The 24,744-nt window shown below is 45.8% G+C and overlaps 1 protein-coding gene across 4 annotated transcripts in view; it reads left to right on the top strand.

Annotated features, from left to right (window-relative positions):
• The window catches only part of PPHLN1 (periphilin 1), a 141,143-nt gene that overhangs the window by 71,236 nt on the left and 45,163 nt on the right, over window positions 1-24,744 (top strand). For all 4 annotated transcript variants that reach the window (XM_077833995.1, XM_077833976.1, XM_077833986.1 and 1 more), the window contains 2 exons: window positions 3,232-3,351; window positions 6,641-6,781. In XM_077833995.1, the coding sequence (XP_077690121.1) occupies window positions 3,232-3,351; window positions 6,641-6,781 (261 nt within the window). The remainder of the gene's footprint in view (window positions 1-3,231; window positions 3,352-6,640; window positions 6,782-24,744) is intronic.

Genomic DNA, 24,744 nt, shown 5'->3' with positions numbered 1-24,744 from the left:
AAAAAGGAACTTATAAGAAGTGGAAATTTGGACAGATGACTAGGGAGAAGTATAAAATTATTGCTAGAGTGTGCAGGGGTGTAATCAGGAAGACCAAGGCACAATTGGAGTTGCAGCTCGTGGCGGATGTGAAGAGTAACAAGAAGGTATTCTACAGGTGTTAACAACAAGAAGGTGGTCAGGGAAAGTGTGGAACCCCTACTGAATGGGGAGGCAACCTAGTGACAGATGATTTGGAAAAAGCTGAAGTACTCAATGCTTTTATTACCTCAGTCTTCACGGTCAAGGGCAGCTCCCAGACTGCTGCACTGGGCAACACAGCATGGGGAGTAGGTGAGCAGCCCTCAGTGGTGGAAAAACAGGTTAAGAACTATTTAAAAAAGCTTGACATGTACAAGTCCATGGGTCCAGATCTAATGCATCCAAAGGTGCTGGGGGAGTTGGCTGATATGATTGCAGAGCCGTTGGCCATTATCTTTGAAAATTTGGAGCGGTCGGGGGAGGTCCTAGATGATTGGAAAAAGGCAAATATAGTGCCCATATTTTAAAAAGGGAAAAAAGAGAACCCGGGGAACTACGGACCTGTCAGCCCACTTCAGTCGCCAGCAAAATCGTGGAGCAGGTCCTCAAGAAATCTATTTTGAAGCACTTGGAGGAGAGGAAGGTGATCAGGAACAGTCAGCATGGATTCACCAAGGGCAAGTCATGCCTGACCAACCTGATTGCCTTCTATGACGAGATAACTGGCTCTGTGGATATGGGGAAAGTGATGGAAGTGATATATCTTGACTTTAGCAAAGCTTTTGATATGGTCTCCCACAGTATTCTTGCCAGCAAGTTAAAAAAGTATGGATTGGATGAATGGACTATAAGGTGGATAGAAAGCTGGCTAGATTGTCGGGCTGACCAGGTAGTTCGCAGATGACACTAAGCTCGGGGGAGAGGTAGATACATTGGAGGGTAGGGATAGGGTCCAGAGTAACTTAGACAAATTGGAGGATTGGGCCAAAAGAAATCCAATGAGGTTTAACAAGGAGAAGTACAGAGTTTGGCACTTAGGAAGGAAGACTCCCATGCACCACTACAGGCTGGAGACCGACTGGCTAAGCGGCAGTTCTGCAGAAAAGGACCTAGGGATTACAGTGGACGAGAAGCTGGATATGAGTCATCAGTGTGCCCTTGTTGCCAAGAAGGCCAATGGCATATTGGGCTGTATTAGTAAGAGCATTGCCAGCAGATCGAGAGAAGTGATTATTCCCCTCTCTTCGGCACTGGTGAGGCCACACCTGGAGTATTGCGTCCAGTTTTGGTCCCCCCACCAGAGAAGGGATGCGGATAAGTTGGAGAGATCCAGTGGAGAGCAATGAAAATGATTAGGGGGCTGGGGCACATGACTTATGAGGAGCGGCTGAGGGAACTGGGATTATTTAGTCTGCAGAAGAGAAGAATGAGGGGGGATTTGATAGCAGTTCTCAGTTACCTGAAAGGGGATTCCAAAGAGAATGGAGCTAGGCTGTTCTCAGTGGTGGCAGATGACAAAACAAGAAGCAATGGTCTCAAGTTGCAGTGGGGGAGGTCTAGGTTGGATATTAGGAAACACTATTTCACTGGGAGGGTGGTGAAGCACTGGAATGGGTTAGGGAGGTGGTGGAATCTCCATCCTTAGAGGTTTTTAAGGGCCGGCTTGACAAAGCCTTGGCTGGGATGATTTAGCTGGCGTTGGTCCTGCTTTGAGGAGGGGATTGGACTAGATGACCTCCTGAGGTCTCTTCTAACCCTAATATTCTATGATTATCTGATTAGTTGGGACTGTGGAATAGGGCGTTGTTTACACTTGCTTTTGCCTTCCTCTTAAAACAAGTCTAGAGGAACTAGGCCGTGAAATCTATTCATGTAACCAAACTTGTTCTTTTTAAATTATGCAGCCTGTTGGAGAAATGACATCGGAGCTTTATTTTGCATACTGAAAAAAAAGTTTGGCAATATTCACAGCTCTTGAATTAGAACTTCTTATAAGAACTTTGAAGATTTGTGCTTTACATTGTTTTCTAATTATAAAATACTATCTAACTCCTGTTTTTATTATCAAACTTGACTTATGTTGGGAAAGTATCAATTAAATGCAACTTGCACTGAGGGCTTTTCTGCATGCAGAAAGTTATTTGGACAGTTAAGGTGGTTCAATTAAAGGTGATTAGTCAATATGTATAAGTTATAGCATATTAAACCCTGTGCGGATGCTTTCAATCCGAAGGAAAGTGGTTTTAAATTTAGTTCACTGTAACTTAATCCTCCTTGGATCTTTTTACTTTTATGTTATACTTAGTATACTGGAGATTTCTTTATATCTACATTTATTGACTTATAATTAAGGCTACGATTTTGTCCTGGATATTTTTAGTGAAAATCATGGACAGGTCACCAGCAAGAAACAAAAAATCACTGAAGCTGTGATCTGTCCCTACCTTTACTAAAAACATTCCTGACAAAATGGAGAGGGAGGAGGGTCCAGGGCCCTACCCCTCCTCCGCCTGTAGCAGCTGGGAGCTGCAGGGACCAGCTGCTTGTGGCAGCTGAGCATGCAAGAGGGGGACCTGCCAGCGGTGGCAGCTGGGGAGCTCGGGGTCCCCGCCCATGCTGGCAGCCAGTCAGTTGCAGGGGTCCCCCACGGAGGCTGGGCTGCTGCCTGGGTCTCCCACTGCTGGCTTCAGCAGATGTTACTGAGCATGCTCAGTTCGTGAAAAAGACAAACTAACTTAGATTCCTTTGTGTATTGTACACAATACTTATCCTTTATTTGTATTTAGATTTGTTATAGCCTTTTATCCTTGCAAACCAGACAGCGTTATTAAACAAATCTTACCTTTGTGGTCTAACTTCTCCTTTTTGCATATTTATACATTGCTTCCTATTGATCTCTTTATCTTTTTAATTTAATTCTAAAGTCCTAAATCATCACTTTTCCATTTTCTCTGCTACATAACCTTGTCTAGTTTCACTTGAGCTTAATAAAAATAAGTCTGAAAAGTTTGCCCTTTTTCTTAGTATAGTAAAATGCGTATTCTTTGGTTTGGGGATTTTTCTAATTCTTAGTCCAGTAGACAAACATGACTTCCCTGGTTTATTTCCCATTTTGAAAATATTGTTTCTGATTCTGAATAATTGCTTCTTTGAACTTTTCAAGGTATTTTTATATTAAATCTAACCTATAACATTCATTTTTTTGTACAGGTCTTGGATAAAAGCAGCAGGCTGTCTGAAAAGGAACTTGCAGAGGCTGCAAGCAAATGGGCAGCTGAAAAATCAGAGAAGGCCGATGAAAGCAATTTACCTGATATTACTGAATATGATGTAAGACTGATATATTCTCATATTTATTTAAAAATATTGTAAGAGTAACATTTTGGTTACCTGCATTTTATGATTTATAAAATAATTTATAAAATATGCAATTCAGCAAAGAGTTGATAGTAGAGCTCCACCTTTCAGAAAATATTTAATAGGAGAATGCTGTAGAGAGATCTTCTGTTTCTGAGATTTAATTATTTTTGAAAAATTCACATAGTTTGTTAGCATAGTATGAATTAACACTGAACTAAAATGAATACAATAAGACTCCAAACCTGCAGGAAGTCCTGTGCTGGCAGACCCCTGTTCTCTCATATGAGCTCCTTGCATGATTGGGTCTAAATTTGCAAGGGAATTTTGAGAGGCAAAATTTGGTAATTTGTAGTAGGTCTTCTAGTAATTAATATGAATTAATTAGATTCTACAGTTATTCATTTTAGAGAAAAATAAAGTAGCACTTACTGTTACTGTTTATATAAACTCCTACATATAATTTGGTTCTTTCCTGCATAGGAAACATCTGCTCAGAATGTTAAATTCAGACGAGTCCTTTTGTGTAAATATATAGTTAGTATATGTGTGTGTTACATGTATGTGTAAATAATTTGGAAAATAACAAAAATAGTCTGTGTATTATTTATTGAAATTCTCTTCTTGTGGTTCTCATACTTCCTCATTAAAAAGAATTAGACTGAAGGAATAATCCTTTTCTCTTGTAGATTAAGTACATCATAATAATGACAATAACTTTCTTCTTACACAGAAATGATTACTGTATTAAGTGTGTGTGTGTCTGTGTTTTATATTTATTATTTAGAATGTTGTTTGTAAAATTGTGGATGTTGTGTACTGGACCATGTGGAAGACATAGCAGATCCTGAAGCTAACTCAGTGCATCTCCAGGAAGAACGGAGCCACAGTTCTGCCTCTCTTACCTAGTACTACTTTAGTGAAATAGCAGTGTTCAGAAAGGTTGTAAAGAGGGTGCTTGTGTGTGTATTTATGTTTCCTGGGCAGGAGAAGTTACATCACAATACCTACTAGCGCCGGAACTAAGCCTATTTGGCAGATTGAAATATGTTGGGGCCCCAAACTGTGCTGCTCGTTTGCCTCTGCTCTCCCATCTCCCCAGCACTTCTTGGGACTGAAGGCCTTATCTCCTGTTGTGCACCTAGTTCATGCTAGTTCTTCTAGCCCCCTGGCCCTTGCCCCCCATACCAAATATAATGCCCCATCACAGAATTAATCTAGGCCTCCAGATAAATCAGTTAATGCTGAGCTACTGTTGGTCATGTTGGCCTGGATGGAAGTTTCTTGTTCCTAACGTTGTTGTGCACGTTTATTCTGAAGATAAAATTTCCTTTAATAATGATCCATGAAAACATGTAGTACAATACTATAAGTCAAATATAATGTCTCAAAAACTCAGCTGATTGAGTCAAAGTTTACATCTGTCTAGGGTTTACAGCCATGCCCAGCACTATAGTATATGATCATTTGCATATTGTGCAATATGTACACTTCACCTTGGGAGGTTGAAAATTTTAACTGGGCAAGTGGGTTGAGTCATGTATGTGAGCCATGGTTTCCCTCCAGGAAAGAAGCAGCAGAGTGGTCACTGCTCTTTCAACAAGAGGGGACTCAGGGAACAGACCAGCAGAAGCTGCCATTCTTAAAGGAGGAGGGAAACAGAATGAAATTTTTTAAGAGGAAGGGAGGGAAGAGTGAGAGAAGAAGAAACAGAGTGGCACATTGGAGAACTGCTGAGAAGCCCAGAGCTTTCTATGCATCAGCTGTGTAAAGCAGAAAGAGAGAGAATCGGGATGTGGGAAGAGCCAGGAATTTGTTTTACTTAGGATATTTTGTTAATTTTGCAGGAGACAGAGCTGATTTATTGGTTTGGGAAATGAAAATGTGAGAATGCAAGTTAAATAGATGGGGGGTTTGAGCTGAGGCTTTGAGGGGAGGTATTACAGTATGGGTATTTTTCACCAGGGCTTAAAAATTTAGTTCTCTGACTATGAAGTATTAAAGAAATTTTCCAAGCCAGGGGTGTGTTTGTTCCTATATCAAAATACTGGTTAACATCTTGTGCCACAGTACCTCGGCTCAACAAAATGAGCTAAGAACATAATGGCTGCTTTAGATTTTTCTAATACCGATTTTTTTTTTGGTCTGGTTCTTAATGTTGTTTGAACTATTTTTATTTGAATTAACGTTTTTTAGCATGCTTAACTCCCTTTCAAATGAATGGGAGACAACATTACAAGATTTAGTACAGTGACAATACTTACTGTGGTTTTTAAATTATCTATATTGTCTCGAGTTTTAAACAGGCCCTCAGGACTATGCTAGCTGTTTCTTTTTCTTGTGTTCTTCCTCTTAATTATGATGTTTTATTATTCATTAGTCGTTATTTATTAGTCATCTTCCACAATGGAGAATACTTCTGTCAAGCCTTACTAGATTTCTTCATCAATTTTGCATTTATAAAATCTAATCACCCTTTAACGATACTGTTCTGTGAACCCATTTCTATATGATGGTGCATTCAAATAATTTTTAGTCATTATTTCTCAGTTCCCTGTTATCCTCACATTCTCAGTCATTTCCTTCCTATCAGTACAGAGTAAATTTAGATGGCTTTTTCTAGTTGGAGTCTAAACTCCATAGGTCATGAACATATTTTCTGTCTTAGACAGCTCCATGCACATTGTTAGTACTTTCAAAAATCATCTTCTAATTAATTTAGGAATCCTCTTGATGCATGTTTTTATTTGTTACTCAACAAATATCTAGGTAGTTAAATCCCCGTGTCAATATTTATCCTGTACATTTGAATGCCACAAGAGTTCTTCCATGAAGTTTTCAATCCTGTAATCCTGCCTGGTGGCCTGTAGCAGATTCATCACACCCCTCATTGTTGATTTCTAGTTTTGACATTGCTGGCAATACCAGCATCATCTTTCCAACTTCTCAGAAAAAGGGCAAGTAAATGATTCTTATAGGGATGTCCAACATGATCAAGGGACTACTGATTCACAGAGCATTTTTGAATTTCACTAAAAGTGTAAATTTTCATAAATTAACTATCTGTTGATGTCATATCCATAAGTGTTCAATGTCAAAAAATCAATTTTTTCTATCTTTATGTGTAATTTTCAAATTTCTGTGGTAAAAATTTTGCACTGATCAATTTCTGAAAAAGAGTGAAATGGTATTTGAGTAATAGTATCAAGTAGAACTTAATGCATCTAGAGCAAAAATGTAAATATTACTTATGTTTTTTAAGGCGGGGTCCTCAGCTCCATTATATGTTGAACGGACAGAAGAAACAGAGACAAATATAACAGACAGTACAGAATTGTATGAAGACAACCAGCTTCTTGGCCGCTCAAAAGCAATTGCAACAAAAACCAAAGAAATTGAACAGGTGAGCATTTTAGCTTTCTTGCTGGCAATATAATGCATGTATGATGGTTTGTTGAGACTTTTTGTAGCTGGCTAGAAATATATAGCATTTCCCCCCTCCACCCCTTAAGGCATAATATTACATTTTTGCCAAATAGTTCCCCTTATTTCTTAATAGAAAACTTCAGTGATTTTAATATTTCTTTACATAGTTACAAAAAATATTTATTCAGATTCTTTTGGAAGTGGAAGGAACTGTTCGTATCTATATCCATATAACATATTTCCCTGAAAAAACCCCAAGACCTACCTTAAAAACACAGAACATTTCTGTCCTTTCCCATATCTTTACACACAGCTTTTGACTTCCTTTCTCAATAAAAAAAATATGAAGTTAAGAAAAATGGCTGCTTCCTGATGAGTTATTTCATATTCAGATGTTATATATTCAAAGCATTTAATATATTATTACTAATTTAATCATAGGTTTACATTACATCAAGTGATCAGAAACTATTTTTTCATTGTTGTTTTCTATAAGATTTAATGTTTAAAAATTTGAGTTTCAACTGCTGACAATTGTTTCTCTTTTTAAAAATATTACATTTGAATCTCAAAGCAGATTTGTCTTCATCTGAAGATAACTAAGTGTTAATAGGTTTAGATTTTGCTTTGGCTGCAATATTTTATAGCTGGATGGGGGAGAAAAATGTCTATCAAGACATATTGTTTTGCTCTAAAGTCACATTCTTGCTTTCTCTGTTGAATATTTTACAATGTGCATTGAGTTAGTACAAAGAAATGTTTCCACTACTAACTCCTTCTCGTAGCAGAGATGGGTAGTCCTTGTTCTACTCATTGCTTATGATGCTCAGCCACTTCCTTGTTGAGGAAAAGATGCAGATCAGCCCATCAGTTTTCATTTGTCTTGAAAGGTTAGATGAAGTGCTAGTATTTCCGTATCTCCGTTAATGTTAATGCAAGAGTTTCTAGTACAGCTGAATTTAAGTATTTATGCCCAAATTAGAGAGCTACAGTCAGTTCTTTAGAATTTTGGGTCTACTTCAGATTTGCTCTGCTTTAGAGTGCTGGCATAGTCTCCCTGTGAGGGATAGAAAGGATGGACAAACAATCCTTCTCACAGTGCCAAATTGGTAACAGTGTAAAACATCCCGCTGATCTTTTCCCCAGGCCTTTAAAGAGCATAGTTAAGTCATCATTTTCCACCTGGATTTCAAGTAGGCTTCATCTTATTACTGTCTTATTGTTTGGCCTACTAAGTTGGTGTTAGTACACTTTGCCTCTACTGAATTGTCACACAAAGGACCAATATCTTCACTCTCAGTCAGTCTGTTCCACTTTTGGTGGAACATTACCTATGTTTCCTCAGGCTTGGTGGTTAAAGAAGTTAGCTAGCATATTTTCCTGCTTCATTTGCTGTAAACAGGTGCAGTCACTGTGACGGGTTCTGTGTTCTTAAAGGTTACCTGAGCAGCCAGACCTGGAGAGAAGAGCTGGTAGCTATGGCTAGTTCAGCTGTTGCAAGATGGAACTAATTGTTTCTCTGGACTGGGGGGAATCATAAAAAAGAATCAGATACATCTAGTGGTGCGGGGAGTGAAAGAAAGTGCTGCTGTGAAGGCAGAGGAGCTTCTCTTGGGGCTGCTCCTAGCCTAGCAGATTCTGAGCCAAAGTCCAGCTAAGCAAAGGAGAAACTGCCTGGCTTGTACGAAAGAGGACTGTGCTGAGACCCAGAGACTGTAATCACAGTAAAAACTGTTTTTTGTTTTTCCAAAGTGAATTCTTGGCTGAAAGAAACAGCCCTGTGTGGTTTGTGAGCAGTTGGACTAGGTGGAAGGAAGGAGCTGTGCATTTGTGTTTTTGTATTTGGACCTGTGGCCAAAGGAAGGAGATTTATTTTCCTGTACTGAGTCAGGAATGTTTTTTCATCTTTTTTTGCACCTGACTTAAGTGGGCTGTAACCTCCCAGCCCTCAAGGGAGTGTGATGGTTCCATTACTCAGTGTCAAAAGCATATACCGAGCTATGCCACTCTACTACTACAAATTCATCTGGCCCTTTTGATAACAAGAAATCTGGTGTAGAAAATATCATTTGATCTGTAGTCTTGATGAAAAATTACTTCACTCTCTTTAAGAGGAGAATTTGATTTTTAGACCCCAAAATTCTAATCTTCTATCTCCTATAGTGTGAATGTGTGCTATTTTTATGGTGAATCTCAATAAGTCTCTATTCTATTCTGTTCTGTTCTGTTCTACCGTGCTCAACACCGTAGTACCTGAGTGCCTTTCAGAACCGCATTAAGCAGCATGACTATGTATCTGTCCTGTTGTTTTTTCTCTCATCTTCACCCTAGAGGGCAAAGCATGTGCAGTGGAGAGTCTTAGTTCGGTAGTATGTGGTTTTGTTTTGGTTTGTATTATATGCCAACCTGTGGCTTTGTGTTTATATTAGAGAAGACCAGAAATGTGCCTTGCACTTGGAGTGGTAAGTGATGAGGTTTGTGAAGGTCCTTATTTCTTGGAGGAATTTCCCCATAGTCTAGGACTACCCTGGGGAAAGTTCTGTCTCCCACATAGAGGAGCTTTACTATTATTGTTGAGAGTTCCATTGCACCAGAGGAGCACAGTTGGTGACAACAGTCTTCACCCTGGAGCTTGAGATTATCTTTTAGATATCCTGGCCCAGGCCATGGAGCACTTAGAAGATAAGGACTGAGATCTTGAACTTCATTAAAAAGTCTATGGGAAGCCACTGTAGAGAGCAGAGGACGGATCTGATGTGTTCATATAACCTGTGCTAACTGGGGAGACATGCTGCACGTTCTGTTGTAGTTTGAGTTTTCTAAGTGCTGAAGGCTTTGTGCCCAGATATATTGCACTACTGTAGTCCAGCTGAGAGGTGACAAAGATATGAATAACTGAATCCACGTCTTTGTCCACCAGGAACAGATGAAATTTCCTAGCCAAGCTGGTAGCAGCATCCTTGATTAGTGCTTTCTATGTGAGAGCTGAGCGTCCGTAAGCAATCCAACATCCCTTCTGCACTCTGGACTGAAATGATGAATTGTGGGTGTGTATCTTCAGCCAATGGAGACTACTCAGTGGTTGAAAGCTGTTCAGAATATTTTCCTCTGCCCACCAGCATCATCTTTGTTTTCCTTGAGTCCAGCTTCAGCAGCTGTTCTTCATCCATGAGCTGATCTCATCCAAGCACTGTGCTATCTTGGTGGTAGTGAAGTGGTCATATGCAGTGAAGGATAGGCAGAACTGTGTCATTTGCATATTGCTGGCACCTGAATCCATGTTTTCTGACCAGTTAAGTTAGTGGTTGCAAGTAGACGTTGAAAAGGACTGAAGAGATAATTGATCCTTGTGGAACTCCACAAGTGAAGGTTTGATGATGGAGATGCACTTTTCCATCTCTACTCATTGGATGCATTCCTTTAGGAAGGATTCAAACCATTTTAGTGCATTATGCTGAACCCCTGATATCTCTTTCCTGTGAATCAGCAGACTCTCATGGTCAACAGTGTCAAATTCTGCAGAGAGGTCAAGAAGGATAAGAATGGATGTCTGCCCTCTCCTCCTTTGACAGGAAGAAATCACACAACAGTGCCACTACGGCAGTTTTGGTTCTTTGTTCTGTCTTAAATTCAGATAGTGTTGGGTCTATAATGTTAGCTTCAGTTAGATGAGCTTGTAGTTGGCATTTTCTCTGTCAGCTTGCTCATGAATGGGAGGTTTGACAGTGGGCAACAGTTGGCTAGAATGGAAGAGTAGAGGGTGGGTTTCTTCAGTGTTGGTCATACTGTTGCACATTTGATAGAAGTAGGGAAGATTCCTTCTCTGACTGAGGCATTAGCTATTTTGGTCACTATTGGCTGTGAGCAGGGCTTTCTACCATCTCCTGGTGACTAGAAGACTCCATCCCTTCCTGGTGGATGAAGACCTGGCTTCAGTTATTCTTGCCTTCATTTTGGCTGGGCAACAGCTATGTGATATACCAAGGCATGAAACCGTCAACACTTAAGAAACTCACACTAGTAAGAAACTCTGCAGTGCATCTCCTTAGCAACACAGGCTACCTTGAGTACATCATACCTGCTCTCCACTCTCTGCACTGGCTTTCCATAGAATTTTGAATCAAGTTCAAAGCTCTGTGTGACCTGGGCCCAGGATATCTAAAAGACCATCTAAAGTTCCAAAACAAAGACCGTGATCGATAACTTTACTCCTCTGGCACACCGGAACTCTCAACAATAAGAGTAAAGCTCAGTGTGGGAGAGGAAATGGGACTGAGAGATGAACTCCCCTGAGAACTGTACCAGAAATCTCACCAGTTTACACTTCAAGTGCAAGGCACATTTCTTTGACCTGGCCTTCTCTAATATAAACACAGGAATATTTAACTACTACTACTACTAAGTTAAAAATCCCCTGTCAAACCAAAACGCTCAACAGCATACGCTTCTCCCTTTGGGGAGAGGACGAGAGAACAAGCATGTGACAGACATGTAGTCATGTTGCTTAATGTACTGCTGGAAGGTGCTCAAATATATGTTGAGTGCAGTATAAAAACTTATATAGAATAGAATAGTGGCACCAGTTGTTCATACCTCTTCTGGCTTGTGAAAGAGAAAGTTATGGGTCTGATTCACAAGTGGGTTGAGACTCTTCTAGGCTGTCCAGAACTTCTTGATGAGTGAATGTATTGAATTCTGGAAATGCACGCAGGCAGACAGTTTTGATGTGTATAGGCGGAGTGGATCCATACTGTTTGAAAAGGCTTCCGGAATGTCACATGACACTCTGCAGTTTCTCCCTGGTTGAAACAATCTGTCAGTGTTTACATTTGCATTTAGAATAAAATGATAGATTATAAACCCTTTTTTGTGTAAGGACTGTTTTTTGATTCTGTGTTTGTACAGAGAGTAACGCAGTGGGACAGTAATTAATGATTAGGGCTTCTTTGTGCTACTACAATACAAGTAATATCCATCTGAATTTTTTAAAATCAGGCATGGTTACATGAACGATGATGCAACTGCTACCAAACATATTGTAAAATAATTAGTTCTCACTTTAAATAAAAAATAAACTAAAAAGAAATCCAAGTAACTAAAGGTCAGACAACAGATTCTCAGGTTCTTCAAGTGCTTGTTCACGTCCATTCCACATTAGGTGTGCGTGTGCCGCATGCACGAGCTTCGGAAACTTTTTCCCGTAGCAGCTCCCTTCGGGCTGGTGGGGGGCCCCATGAGTGGCGCCACTGCGCCGTGCATACATACCCCTGCCCCTCGACCCCCTCGAGATCCTTCTTACCATCCATGGTGGCATTGGAACAACCTCTCTCTCTCTTTTGTATGAGAGCAGTTTCTTACCCTTTCTCAGAGTTAGATAGCTATTATCAGTTAGTTAGCATACCTTTGTTGTGGACGCTTAAGTGATTAGGTGCTTGGAGGCTTCCAGCACCCGTCCCAGGCCACGGGGCATGCCACAGGCCCATGGGTTTAAGGCTTGTGCCACGTGCCGCAAGCCTATGCCAGTTCGTGACCCCTACGACTCTTGTCTACATTGCCTGGGGGAAGAGCATCAAACTGAGCGGTGTAAGATTTGCCAGGCTTTCAAGCCAAGAACAAAGGAAGAAAGAGACTTTCGTTTGAAGCAGTTGTTGATGGAGGCCGCATTGCAGCCATCGGGCCCGGAGCACCCGACGTCGGCTCCGGCTTCCTCGGTGCGTAGTGCCCCGGAGCTGTCAAGAGTCCCGGCACCGGATAAACACCAAAAGCTGTCAGCCCTGGGAAGGCCGCTGTACCGGTGCTGGCACCGGTGGCTTCAGCACCGCGAGTCCCACCGAGGCCAGGCCTAAGTGAGCTCAGTGTGGACGATGGGCTCGAGGACATAATGGATCAGCCCTCCACACCTGGCACCTTTGAGGTGGCGAAGGACCTCATTGAGGTGTCGGCGATGAGCCTCCTCCGGTACAGGGAGAACCTCTGGCACCCATGCCATGGGTGCCGTTGAGGGGTAAGCCGGCAATGGTGTGCCGTTTGAGGACACCGTCCCGGCATCACTCCCGGAGTTGGACCCGGTTGAGCTCCGCGTCTGTGGACTCCCAGTTACCCGTGGCTCAGAAGGAAGTTGTGGTTCCAGTAGTGGGTTGGTGTGAGGAAGTAACGGAAAGGGCACGATGCTCTCCGGCACCACTTAGAGGCTGGCACCGGGAGGAGTCGAGACGGCCCTCACTGGAGAACTCCTGCAGACTCGGATCCTGGTCCTGGGAACGCCGGCACTGATCCCGGTCTTGGTCCCGGGGATAACAGTACCAGTCCCACTCCCGTTCAGTTAGGAGTGCTTGTCGATCTCCCGCCGGCACAGATTGTCGGCACCACCATGGCCTTCACAGTCGGCATCACCGCAGTCCAGTGACGACTCCGGCCTTTACAGTTACTCGCACCATGCTCCGGACAGCATGGACCCTCAAGACGGGTTGGCACCCCCAATGGGGGCCGCCAAGTCATTGGCCCTTCTGGACTCCTTGGGCCTATCAGCAGCTCCAAGGGGCCCCGTCCAGGGTGAGCTACTTGGTGCAGCAGTCCCGGTCCCCGCACCAATGCCCAACGGCACCGGAAGCTACAGTATCCAAGCCTCCAGCATCCCCCCTAGGATAAACCGGAGAGACCAGCACCAAGTCCGGTGCTGCCCCAAGGTCTCCCGGCCTGGCCTGAGCCAGAGGCCCCTCCCATAGAAGAAGGGGAGCAGGAGGACCAGCCAAAAGGGGTTGAGCAGCTGCTAACCTCCTCCTCATCCCCGGATGAGGCGGTGGCAGGTACAGCCCTCCACCCATAGACCACAGAGCCCACCAGGAGCTACTGCGTAGGGTCACCGGGAACTTGGGGTTGCAGGCCGAGGAGATGGTTGAACAGGAGGACCCCATGGTGGACATTTTGAGCCCTGAAGGTCCATCTAGAATAGCGCTCCCGCTCATTAAGACCGTCCAATCGAATTATAAGACTATCCAGCAGACCCTGGCCTCCAGCACTCCAACGGCCAAAGGTCTGGAGCGCAAATACTTTGCCCCATCAAAGGGCTACGAATTCTTGTTCTGCCACCCAAGTCCATGCTCCCTGGTGGTCTCGGCGGTGAACGAAAGGGAGCGCCATGGACAACAGGCCCCGGCCCCTAAGGCCAAGGAGGCAAAACGCCTGGATCTTTTTGGCAGAAAAGTGTACTCATCAGGGGGCCTTCAGTTGAGGATTGCAAACCAGCATGCCATCCTCAACTGGCATAATTTTAACTCCTGAGCAGCGGTGGGGAAGTTTAAGGACAACCTCCCGCAAGGTTCCCAACAGGAGTTTACGGCCCTGGTGGACGAGGGCAAGGCAGTAGCTCTCTAGGCTTCCCTGGATTCAGCAGATGCGGTGGCCAGAACAATCGCATCGGGGTGGTCATGAGGCACTCAGCATGGCTTCAGGAGTCAGGCCTGCCGCCTGAGATCCAGAATACAATTCAGGACCTCCCCTTTGAAGGGTCCAGGCTCTTTTCGGACCAGACAGATGCGAGATTGCATAGACTCAAGGGCTATACTTAAGTGGCTGGGTATGCAAACCCGGTGACGCAGAGGAAGCCCTTTAAGCCGCAGCCTCCCCCTCAGCACCAGTACCAGCCTCGTCATAGGCATGAGCCTTACAGTAGGCGAGGCAGGAATAACAGGCGAAAGTGCAATAATAGCAATAATCTGCCAGGTCAGATCCAAGGTCAGCACAAATCCCAGCCGGGCACTATGCCATGCTTTGAACTTGTGCTCGGGGACAGCGTACCTGACCAGTCACCGGGTCCGTCCCTTTGTTTCCTGAACCACCTGTCCCATTTCTCCCGTGCATGGTCCAGCTTTACGTCGGACCGTTGGGTCTTATGCACGTTATGGAACGGGTACTCGCTGCAATTCTCTTTGTTGGTACAAAGTGCAAGCTGGTCTCCATATTGGAAGAGAAGGTTCAAGGTCTGGAGAAACAAATATCGACCCTGCGTTGCATAAGAGAAACTGAAGATTTCCTGGACAGACATCAGGATATGCTTCTACGGGCACAATGTTCTGAAGATTCAGAGCAGGCTGCGCAGCAGGAACAGGGGGACGGTGAAGAAATTTGGCAGCATGTGACCTCCAGTAGAAGAAAGGGGAGTGTCCATGTACCAGCAGCGCAGATACAGGTAAGCAACCGTTTTCATATTCTCTCCACATGTACTAAGGGAGAGTGGACTAGATGATACATCTGAGGGAAGGGAACAGAAGGAGACTCTGCCGATTGGAAGGCATGAGATGTACTGTCCTTGGAGTGGTGGTCGTGGAACCCCCATCCCTAAGAGGAGGAGGTGGGTGGTGGTGGTCGGGGACTCTCTCCTCAGGGGCACTGAGTCATCTATCTGCCACCCTGACCGGGAAAACCGAGAAGTCTGCTGCTTGCCAGGAGCTAGGATTCACAATGTGACGGAGAGACTGCCGAGACTTATCAAGCCCTCGGATCGCTACCCCTTCCTGCTTCTCCACGTGGGCACCAATGATACTGCCAAGAATGACCTTGAGCTGATCACTGCGGACTATGTGGCTCTGGGAAGAAGGATAAAGGAGTTTGAGGCGCAAGTGGTGTTTTCGTCCATCCTCCCCGTAGAAGGAAAAGGCCTGGGTAGAGACCGTCAAATTGTGGAAGTCAATGAATGGCTACGCAGGTGGTGTTGGAGAGAAGGCTTTGGATTTTTTGACCATGGGATGATGTTCCAAGAAGGAGGAGTGCTAGGCAGAGACGGGCTCCACCTAACGAAGAGAGGGAAGAGCATCTTTGGAAGTAGGCTGGCTAATCTAGTGAGGAGGGCTTTAAAATAGGTTCACTGGGGGAAGGAGACCAAAGCCCTGAGGTAAGTGGGGACGTGGGATACCGGGAGGAAGCATGAGCAGGAGAACGCGAAAGGGGAGGGCTCCTGCCTCATACTAAGAAAGCAGGACAAACAGCAAGTTATCTCAAGTGCCTATACACAGATGCAAGAAGCCTTGGAAACAAGCAGGGAGAACTGGAAGTCCTGGCACAGTCAAGGAATTATGATGTGATAGGAATAAGAGAGACTTGGTGGGATAGATAACTCACATGACTGGAGTACTGTCATGGATAGATATAAACTGTTCAGGAAGGACAGGCAGGGCAGAAAAGGTGGGGGAGTTGCATTGTATGTAAGAGAGCAGTAGGACTGCTCAGAGCTCCAGTATGAAACTGTAGAAAAACCTGCTGGGAGAGCAATACAGTGGTGCACAGACAATCCAGGAAGTTTCTGGAAAGTATAGGGGACAATTTCCTGGTGCAAATGCTGGAGGAACCAACTAGGGGCAGAGCTCTTCTTGACCTGCTGCTCACAAACCGGGAAGAATTAGCAGGGAAAGCAAAAGTGGATGGGAACCTGGGAGGCAGTAACCATAAGATGGTAGAGTTCAGGATCCTGACACAGGGAAGAAAGGAGAGCAGCGGAATATGGACCCTGGACTTCAGAAAAGCAGATTTTGACAACCTCAGGGAACTGATGGGTAGGATCCCCTGGGAGAATAACATGAGGAGGAAAGGAGTCCAGGAGAGCTGGCTGTATTTTAAAGAATCCTTATTTAGGTTACAGGAACAAACCACCCCGATGTGTAGAAAGAATAGTAAATATGGCAGGCGACCAGCTTGGCTTAACAGTGAAATCCTTGCTGATCTTAAACACAAAAAAGAAGCTTACAAGAAATGGAAGATTGGACAAATGACCAGGGAAGAGTATAAAAACATTGCTCGTGCATGCAGGAGTGAAATCAGGAAGGCCAAATCACACCTGGAGTTGCAGTTAGCAAGCGATGTTAAGAGTAACGAAGGGTTTCTTCAGGTATGTTCCCAACAAGAAGAAAGTCAAGGAAAGTGTGGGCCCCTTACTGAATGAGGGAGGCAACCTAGTGACAGAGGATGTGGAAAAAGCTAATGTACTCAATGCTTTTTTTGCCTCTGTCTTCAGGAACAAGGTCAGCTCCCAGACTGCTGCACTGGGCAGCACAGCATGGGGAGGAGGTGACCAGCCCTCTGTGAAGAAAGAAGTGGTTCGGGACTATTTAGAAAAGCTGGACGAGCACAAGTCTATGGGGCCAGATGCGCTGCATCCGAGAGTGCTAAAGGAGTTGGCGAATGTAATTGCAGAGCCATTGGCCATTATCTTTGAAAACTCATGGCGATCGGGGGAGGTCCCGGACTACTGGAAAAAGGTTAATGTAGTGCCCATCTTTAAAAAAGGGAAGGAAGAGGATCTGGGGAAGTACAGGCCAGTCAGCCTCACCTCAGTCCCTGGAAAAATCATGGAGTCAAGAAGTCAATTCTGAAGCACTTAGAGGAGAGGAAAGTGATCAGGAACAGTCAGCATGGATTCACCAAGGGGAAGTCATGCCTGACTAATCTAATTGCCTTCTATGACGAGATAACTGGCTCTGTGGATGAGGGGAAAGCAGTGGACGTGCTATTCCTTGACTTTAGCAAAGCTTTCGACACAGCCTCCCACAGTATTCTTGCCAGCAAGTTAAAGAAGTATGGGCTGGATGAATGGACGATAAGGTGGACAGAAAGCTGGCTAGATTGTTGGGCTCAACGGGTAGTGATCAATGGCTCCATGTCTAGTTGGCAGCCAGTATCAAGTGGAGTGCCCCAGGGGTTGGTTCTGGGGCCAGTTTTGTTCAATATCTTCATTAACGATCTAGAGGATGGTATGGATTGCACCCTCAACAAGTTTGCAGATGGCACTAAACTGGGAGGAGAGGTAGATACGCTGGAGGATAGGGATAGGATACAGAGAGCCCTAGACAAATTAGAGGATTGGGCCAAAAGAAATCTGATGAGGTTCAACAAGGACAAGTGCAGAGTCCTGCACTTAGGACGGAAGAATCCCATGCACCGCTACAGACTAGGGACCGAATGGCTAGGCAGCAGTTCTGCAGAAAAGGACCTAGGGGACCTTACAGTGGACAAGAAGTTGGATATGAGTCAACAGTGTGCCATTGTTGCCAAGAAGGCCAATGGCATTTTGGGCTGTATAAGTAGGGGCATTGCCAGCAGATCGAGGGACATGATCACTCCCCTCTATTTGAAATTGGTGAGGCCTCATCTGGAGTACTGTGTCGAGTTTTGGGCCCCACACTGCAAGAAGGATGTGGAGAAATTGGAAAGAGTCCCGCGGAGGGCAACAAAAATGATTAGGGGACTGGAACACACAACTTAAGAGGAGAGGCTGAGGGAACTGGGATTGTTTAGTCTGCAGAAGAGAAGAATGAGGGGGTATTTGATAGCTGCTTTCAACTACCTGAAAGGGGGTTCCAAAGAGGATGGATCTAAACTGTTCTCAGTGGTAGCAGATGACAGAACAAGGAGTAATGGTCTCAAGTTGCAGTGGGGGAGGTTTAGGTTGGATATTAGGAAAAACTTTTTCAGTAGGAGGGTGGTGAAGCACTGGAATGTGTTACCTAGGGAGGTGGTGGAATCTCCTTCCTTAGAAGTTTTTAAGGTCAGGCTTGACAAAGCCCTGGCTGGGATGCTTTAGTTGGGGATTGGTCCTGCTTTGAGCAGGGGGTTGGACTAGATGACCTCCTGAGGTCCCTTCCAACCCTGATATTCTGTGATTCTTCCCTCCCACCCCCTTTCCCCATCTTTCTTCAGGGACCCGTCTCATGAGCATCTCCTAGAAAAGGAGCTTCGCTCGCTGCTAGAGGCGGGGGTGGTATAGGTGGTGCCGCACGGCCTAAAGGGGAAAGGTTTCTACTCCCGGTACTTCCTCATCCCCAAGGCCAAAGGGGGCCTTCATCCCATTTTAGACCTGCATGGGCTCAACAAGTTCATGGTCATGGCCCGGTTCCGCATGGTCTCTCTGGGCACCATCATCCCTTCCCCGGATCCGGGGGGCTGGTAGGCTGCCCTCGACATGAAGGACACGTACTTTCATATCACCATCCACCCAGCACATCGGCGGTTCCTGCATTTCACTATGGGCCAAGAACATTACCAGTTTGCGGTTCTCCCGTTCGGTCTAGCCGCAGCCCCACGGGTGTTCATGAAATGCATGGTGGTGGTGGTGGCCTTCTTATGGAGGCAGAGGATCTGGGTTTACCCGTACATCGACGACTGGCTCCTGATGGGTGGATCCAAAATGGAAGTGTGGTGCCATGTGGAGGTGGCCCTGAGATTGTTCTGCGAGCTGGGGCTCCTGGTCAACGTCCCCAAGTCCACTCTCATGCCCACGCAGGGAGTGGAATTCATAGGGGTTGTCCTGGACATGGTGTAGGCCAGGGGAAGCCTTCCAGTATCCCGATTCAGGGCTATCCAGCAAGCGGTGGCCTCCCTGCGCCAGTTTCCAACAACAACGGCCAGGTGCTGCCTGCGGCTGCTGGGTCACATGGCAACATGGTCAGGCATGCCAGACTGAGACTCAGGACTCTGCAGGCGTGGCTCGCTCGGGTGTACTGCCCAGGCAGGGACCCCCTGGACTTGGTAGTGACAGCCCTAAGGGACGTGCTGGACTCTCTGCTGTGGTGGCAGTCCCAGCCTGTGGTTTGCGAAGGCATCCCCTTTGCCGCCCCACAACCGGACCTGACACTGGTGACGGACATGTCAGACTGCAGATGGGGGCACCTGGGGGACCTAAGGGCTTGTGGTCCGGAGTAGAGCGGTCACTCCATATCAATGTGAAGGAGCTCAGGGCGGTTCGTCTAGCCTGCCAGACCTTTCACGCCACTCTGAGTGGTCACAGCCTGACAGTTCTGACAGACAACACTACTGCCATGTTTTATATAAACAACCAGGCCGGGGCCTGTTCCTCGCTGCTCTGTCACGAAGCTCTTCTCCTCTGGGACTTTTATATAGCCCACGCTATTCACCTCAAGGCGTCGCATCTCCCGGGGGTGTGAAACGAGCTGGCGGATTACCTCAGCAGGTCGTATCGCATGCACAAGTGGACGCTCAGAGCGGACGTCATACTTTTGCTCTTCCGCTGGTAGGGGTTTCCCCAGGTAGACCTGTTTGCCACCAGGGTTAACTCCCAGTGCCCGCGGTTCTGCTTGTTCCAGGGCCACAGCCTGGGCTCAGTTGTGATCCCGTGGGGAGGGGGCTTAATGTATGTCTTTCTCCCGCTCCCCTTGGTACACAAGGTCCTGTTCAAGGTACGCAGGGACAGGGCGGCAGTGGTCCTCATCGCCCCAGCGTGGCCCCACCAGCACTGGTACACAACGCTCCTAGAGCTGTCGGTGGACGCCCCGGTAGTCCTGTCCCTGGACTGGGACCTCATCACACAGGACGGTGGGCGGCTTCCTCACCCCGACCTGCAATTACTACACCTGAGGGTGTGGAAGCTCTGTGGCTAAACGCCTTGGAGAGCCAGTGCTCCCTTCCTGTGCAGCAGATTCTTCTTGGCAGTAGGAAGCCCTCTACCAGGGCTACCTATATGGCCAAGTAGGAAAGATTCTCGTGTTGGTGTGAGCCCCGACAGGTGCAGCCATGCCAGGACCCGGTGCAAGCCATCCTAGAGTACCTCCTACACCTCAAGCAGCAGGGGCCAGCCCCGTCCTCATTCAGAGTGCACCTGGCGGCCATCTCCGCCTTCCATCCAGGGTTTTCGGGGCGCTTGGTGTTTTCCTACCAAGTGGTGGGATGGTTCCTTAAAAGATTGGAGAGGATGTTTCCGTACTCATGCCCCCCAGGCCCTCCTTGGAACCTTAACTTGGTCCTCTCTGAGCTGATGGGACCCGCTTTCGAGCCCCTCGCTACCTGCTCCCTCCTCCACCTTTCCTGGAAGGTGGCATTTCTGGTGGCCATTACCTCGGCCAGAACGGTGTCTGAGCCGAGGGCTCTCACCTCTGAGCCACCGTATACAGTGCAAGGATAAGGTGCAGCTCCGACAGCACCCCAAGTTCCTCCCTAAGGTGATCTCGCAATTCCATTTGGGCCAGGACATTTGTCTGCTGGTGTTTTTTCCAAAACCCCATATGGACCTGAGTCACCGCAGCCTACGTCCGTCGAGCGCTGGCATTCTATGTGGAGCGCACCAAGCCCTTCCGTAAATCTGCGCAGCTGTTCGTGGCCGTAGCCGAGAGGATGAAAGGCCTCCCGGATCTCGGCACAGCGGATCTCGTCTTGGATTACAAGATGCATCCAGGCATGCTATGAGCTCCCAGGTGTTCCGGCCTTGGTGGTCACTGCCCACTCGACCAGAACGCAAGAGACTTCCACAGCTTTTCTGGCACAGGTCCCAATCCAGGAGATCTGCAGAGCAGCCACCTGGTCCTCAGTGCACACCTTGATGACCCACTAAGTGGTCAACCAGCAGGCCAGAGAGGATGTGGCAGTTGGCAGAGCGGTCCTCCAATCAGTTGTTCCGTGACTCCTACCCTCCTCCAGAGGTCATAGAATCATAGAATATCAGGGTTGGAAGGGACCTCAGGAGGTCATCTAGTCCAACCCCCTGCTCAAAAGCAGGACCCATCCCCAACTAAATCATCCCAGCCAGGGCTTTGTCAAGCCTGACCTTAAAAACTTCTAAGGAAGGAGATTCCACCACCTCCCTAGGCAACGCATTCCAGTGTTTCACCACCCTCCTAGTGAAAAAGGTTTTTTCTAATATCCAACCTAAACCTCCCCCACTGCAACTTGAGACCATTACTCCTTGTCCTGTCCTCTTCCACCACTGAGAATAGTCTAGAACCATCCTCTCTGGAACCACCTCTCAGGTAGTTGAAAGCAGCTATCAAATCCCCCCTCATTCTTCTCTTCCGCAGACTAAACAATCCCAGTTCCCTCAGCCTCTCCTCATAAGTCAAGTAAGCTTGTGTTTCACCTAATGTGGAATGGAGGTGAATAAGCACTCGAAGAAGGAAAAATGGTTACTTACCTTCTCGTAACTGTTGTTCTTCGAGATGTGTTGTTCACGTCCATTCCACCACCCACCCTCCTACCCCTCTGTCGGAGTCGCTGGCAAAAAGGACCTAGAGGGGATCGGGTGGAAGGGGTATATATGCACGGCGCAGTGGCACCACTCAGGGAGCTCCCCGCCAGCCCAATGGGAGTCACTAAGGGAAAAAGTTTCTGACGCTTGTGCACGCGGCACGCACACACCTAATGTGGAATGGACGTGAACAACACCTCTCGAAGAACAAGTTACGAGAAGGTAAGTAACCGTTTTTTGTGTAAGCAGTTGTAATGTAAAACTGTATTATTCTGTTCAGCCACTAAGTCAGACCTTATTTAAACTAACCTCAGTCATACTTGGCAGAGCATTAAAGGATCTTACAGCGAACACATCTGGCATGTATCTCTCTGAGAAGTAAGCTCTGTAGCCAGTCCATATCTGGTCAGAAGACTGACCGGCTAGTAGCAGCTCTGCAAGTTACCATTTACAAGAAGTACATGACATGGTGTCAGAAGTAACCTAGTTCCAGAGGAGAACAGAAGTAGAAGGATGAGAGCAACAAAGGTTGCAATATCTCATCAATGTGGTACTTCTGAACGCCTCAGAGAACTTCAGCTTTGGCAGACCTTCACAGTGGACAGACTACAAGCAGTGTTTTGCAGGGTATCAAATTGCTACAAAACTCTAGAAGAAAATTGATGATCTATAGGTATGCTCTTTAATTTATGCTATGTGGAAGCAGGCAGAGCATAGCTTTAAATCCTTTGACTTCACTGAAGACAATCATAAAGATGAATATGAAAGGGTTCTGGCTATGTTTCATGGATTCTTTATACCTTAGAAAAATATGGTTTATGAAAGAGCATTTTTTCGCCTGAGAATTCAAGGATCAGGGGAAAGTGTTGAATGTTTTATAAGAGCTTTTTGATTGCATTGGCTGAAAACTCTGATTTTTGGAACTGTAAAATATGAAAATATCAGAGACCAGCTGGTTACTGGTTTAATAGATTAAAATATCTTTCACAGCAGCTACAATTAAAAACCATCTTAACCCTACCCACAACTATTCAGGTAGAAAAGCAGTCAGAATTAGTCAAACAGCAGCAGAAGCAGGAGCAACATGAAAAACCTGAAACTAGCTTAGAAGCTGCAAACAGCATGAAGGCTAAAAGTCATCATTATAAAACCCCTGAGGTAAGGAGGGAGCTCCCAGGCTAATAGGTACAAATTCCACCAAAACCTTTCAGCCTACGTGCACAAGATGTGGAAAATTTTATGGCCCACCAGCTGTGTGTTTTGCCAAAGGTTCAAGGTGTAATAAATGCACAAAATGTGGACATTCTGCAGCTGTTTGCCACAGCAAAGCAGTCAGTGAATTGACTAATATTAGAGACAAATCAAGAGCCATTGTTCATGGCTGTGATGACACAGAACCTACCTACAGAGTGAAACTGAATATTCATGGCAAGACTACTGAGTTTAAAATGGACTCAGGAACACTCGTCACAGTCATCTCAGAAGGGACTAAGGATAACCTTCAGCCCCTTCCAGGGATGAACTCATCTGAGACAGCTCTGACTAGCCCTGGAGGTACTCTGAACTGCATGGGCCAGTTCACCAGAGAAACAACTTGTACTCTAAATGTATAGCTTTTGTCTTAGTATGTGATCAAAGGACCACAGACCAATAGCCTTCTCAGCTGCAACGTGGCAGCCATGATGGGCCTAGCGAGAATGATGGAAGAACTTGATGGGCTATAGACACAATGCTGAACCAGACAGCGTTCATACACCTCGCAGGATTCCTATACCATTACTTCATAAAGTGGAAACTGAGTTAGAGAATGAAACAGGTTGGCATAATAGAGAAAATCTCTGAGCCAACAGCTAGTGGGCCCCAATAGTGCTGATTATAAAGAACAGTGGAAAAGTGCTAAATCTTAAAAAACTTAATGAAGTAGTTGTGAGAGAAAAATACATCATCCCAGCATTGGATGACTTACTCCCCAAAGTGAAAAAAGACTACACTTGTTACAAAAAGCAATCTGGATAGACATGCAACTTCGAGAAGTTCTAAGTTGCATTAGGGCAGTCTGGCCCAAGTATCTGAAGGACACTAAGGGAATGTCTATACTGGAATAAAAGATTCACGCATGGTTGTGGCTAGCCCTGGTCATCTGACTCAGGATTGTGGGCCTTGGGCTGCGGGGCTGTAAAATTGCTGTGTAGACATATGGGTGGCTCTGGGACCCTCCCCCATTGCCGGATCCCACAGCTCAGGCTTCAGCCTGAGCCCAAATGTCTACACAGCAATTTTACAGCCCCGCAAGCCTGCGTCAGCTGACCCTGGCCAGCCATGGATGTTTAATTGCTGTGTAGACATACCTTAAGGAAGTGATAAAAGGCTTCTCTGTGGTACATGGACAAGTAAGCGAGTCTAATAGACTCATGATTAAAGGCAATTGCATTGTATCATAGAATCATAAAATATCAGGGTTGGAAGGGACCTCAGGAGGTCATCTAGTCCAACCCCCTGCTCAAAGCAGGACCAATCCCTAATTAAATCATCCCAGCCAGGGCTTTGTCAAGCCTGACCTTAAAAACTTCTAAGGAAGGAGATTCTACCACCTCCCTAGGTAACGCATTCCAGTGTTTCACCACCCTCCTAGTGAAAAAGTTTTTCCTAATATCCAACCTAAACCTCCCCCACTGCAACTTGAGACTATTACTCCTTGTCCTGTCCTCTTCTACCACTGAGAATAGTCTAGAACCATCCTCTCTGGAACCACCTCTCAGGTAGTTGAAAGCAGCTATCAAATCCCCCCTCATTCTTCTCTTCTGCAGACTAAACAATCCCAGTTCCCTCAGCCTCTCCTCATAAGTCGTGTGTTCCAGACCCCTAATCATTTTTGTTGCCCTTCGCTGGACTCTCTCCAATTTATCCACATTGTAATTCCAGATGAAATGAGAGGAGGAATCCTAAACCTCATCTATGAAGTTCATCAAGGATTAACA

Source organism: Eretmochelys imbricata, chromosome 1 (genome assembly GCF_965152235.1).
Source record: "Eretmochelys imbricata isolate rEreImb1 chromosome 1, rEreImb1.hap1, whole genome shotgun sequence".
Classification (NCBI taxonomy): Eukaryota; Metazoa; Chordata; order Testudines; family Cheloniidae; genus Eretmochelys; species Eretmochelys imbricata.
This window is presented reverse-complemented; position numbering and strand designations above follow the sequence as displayed.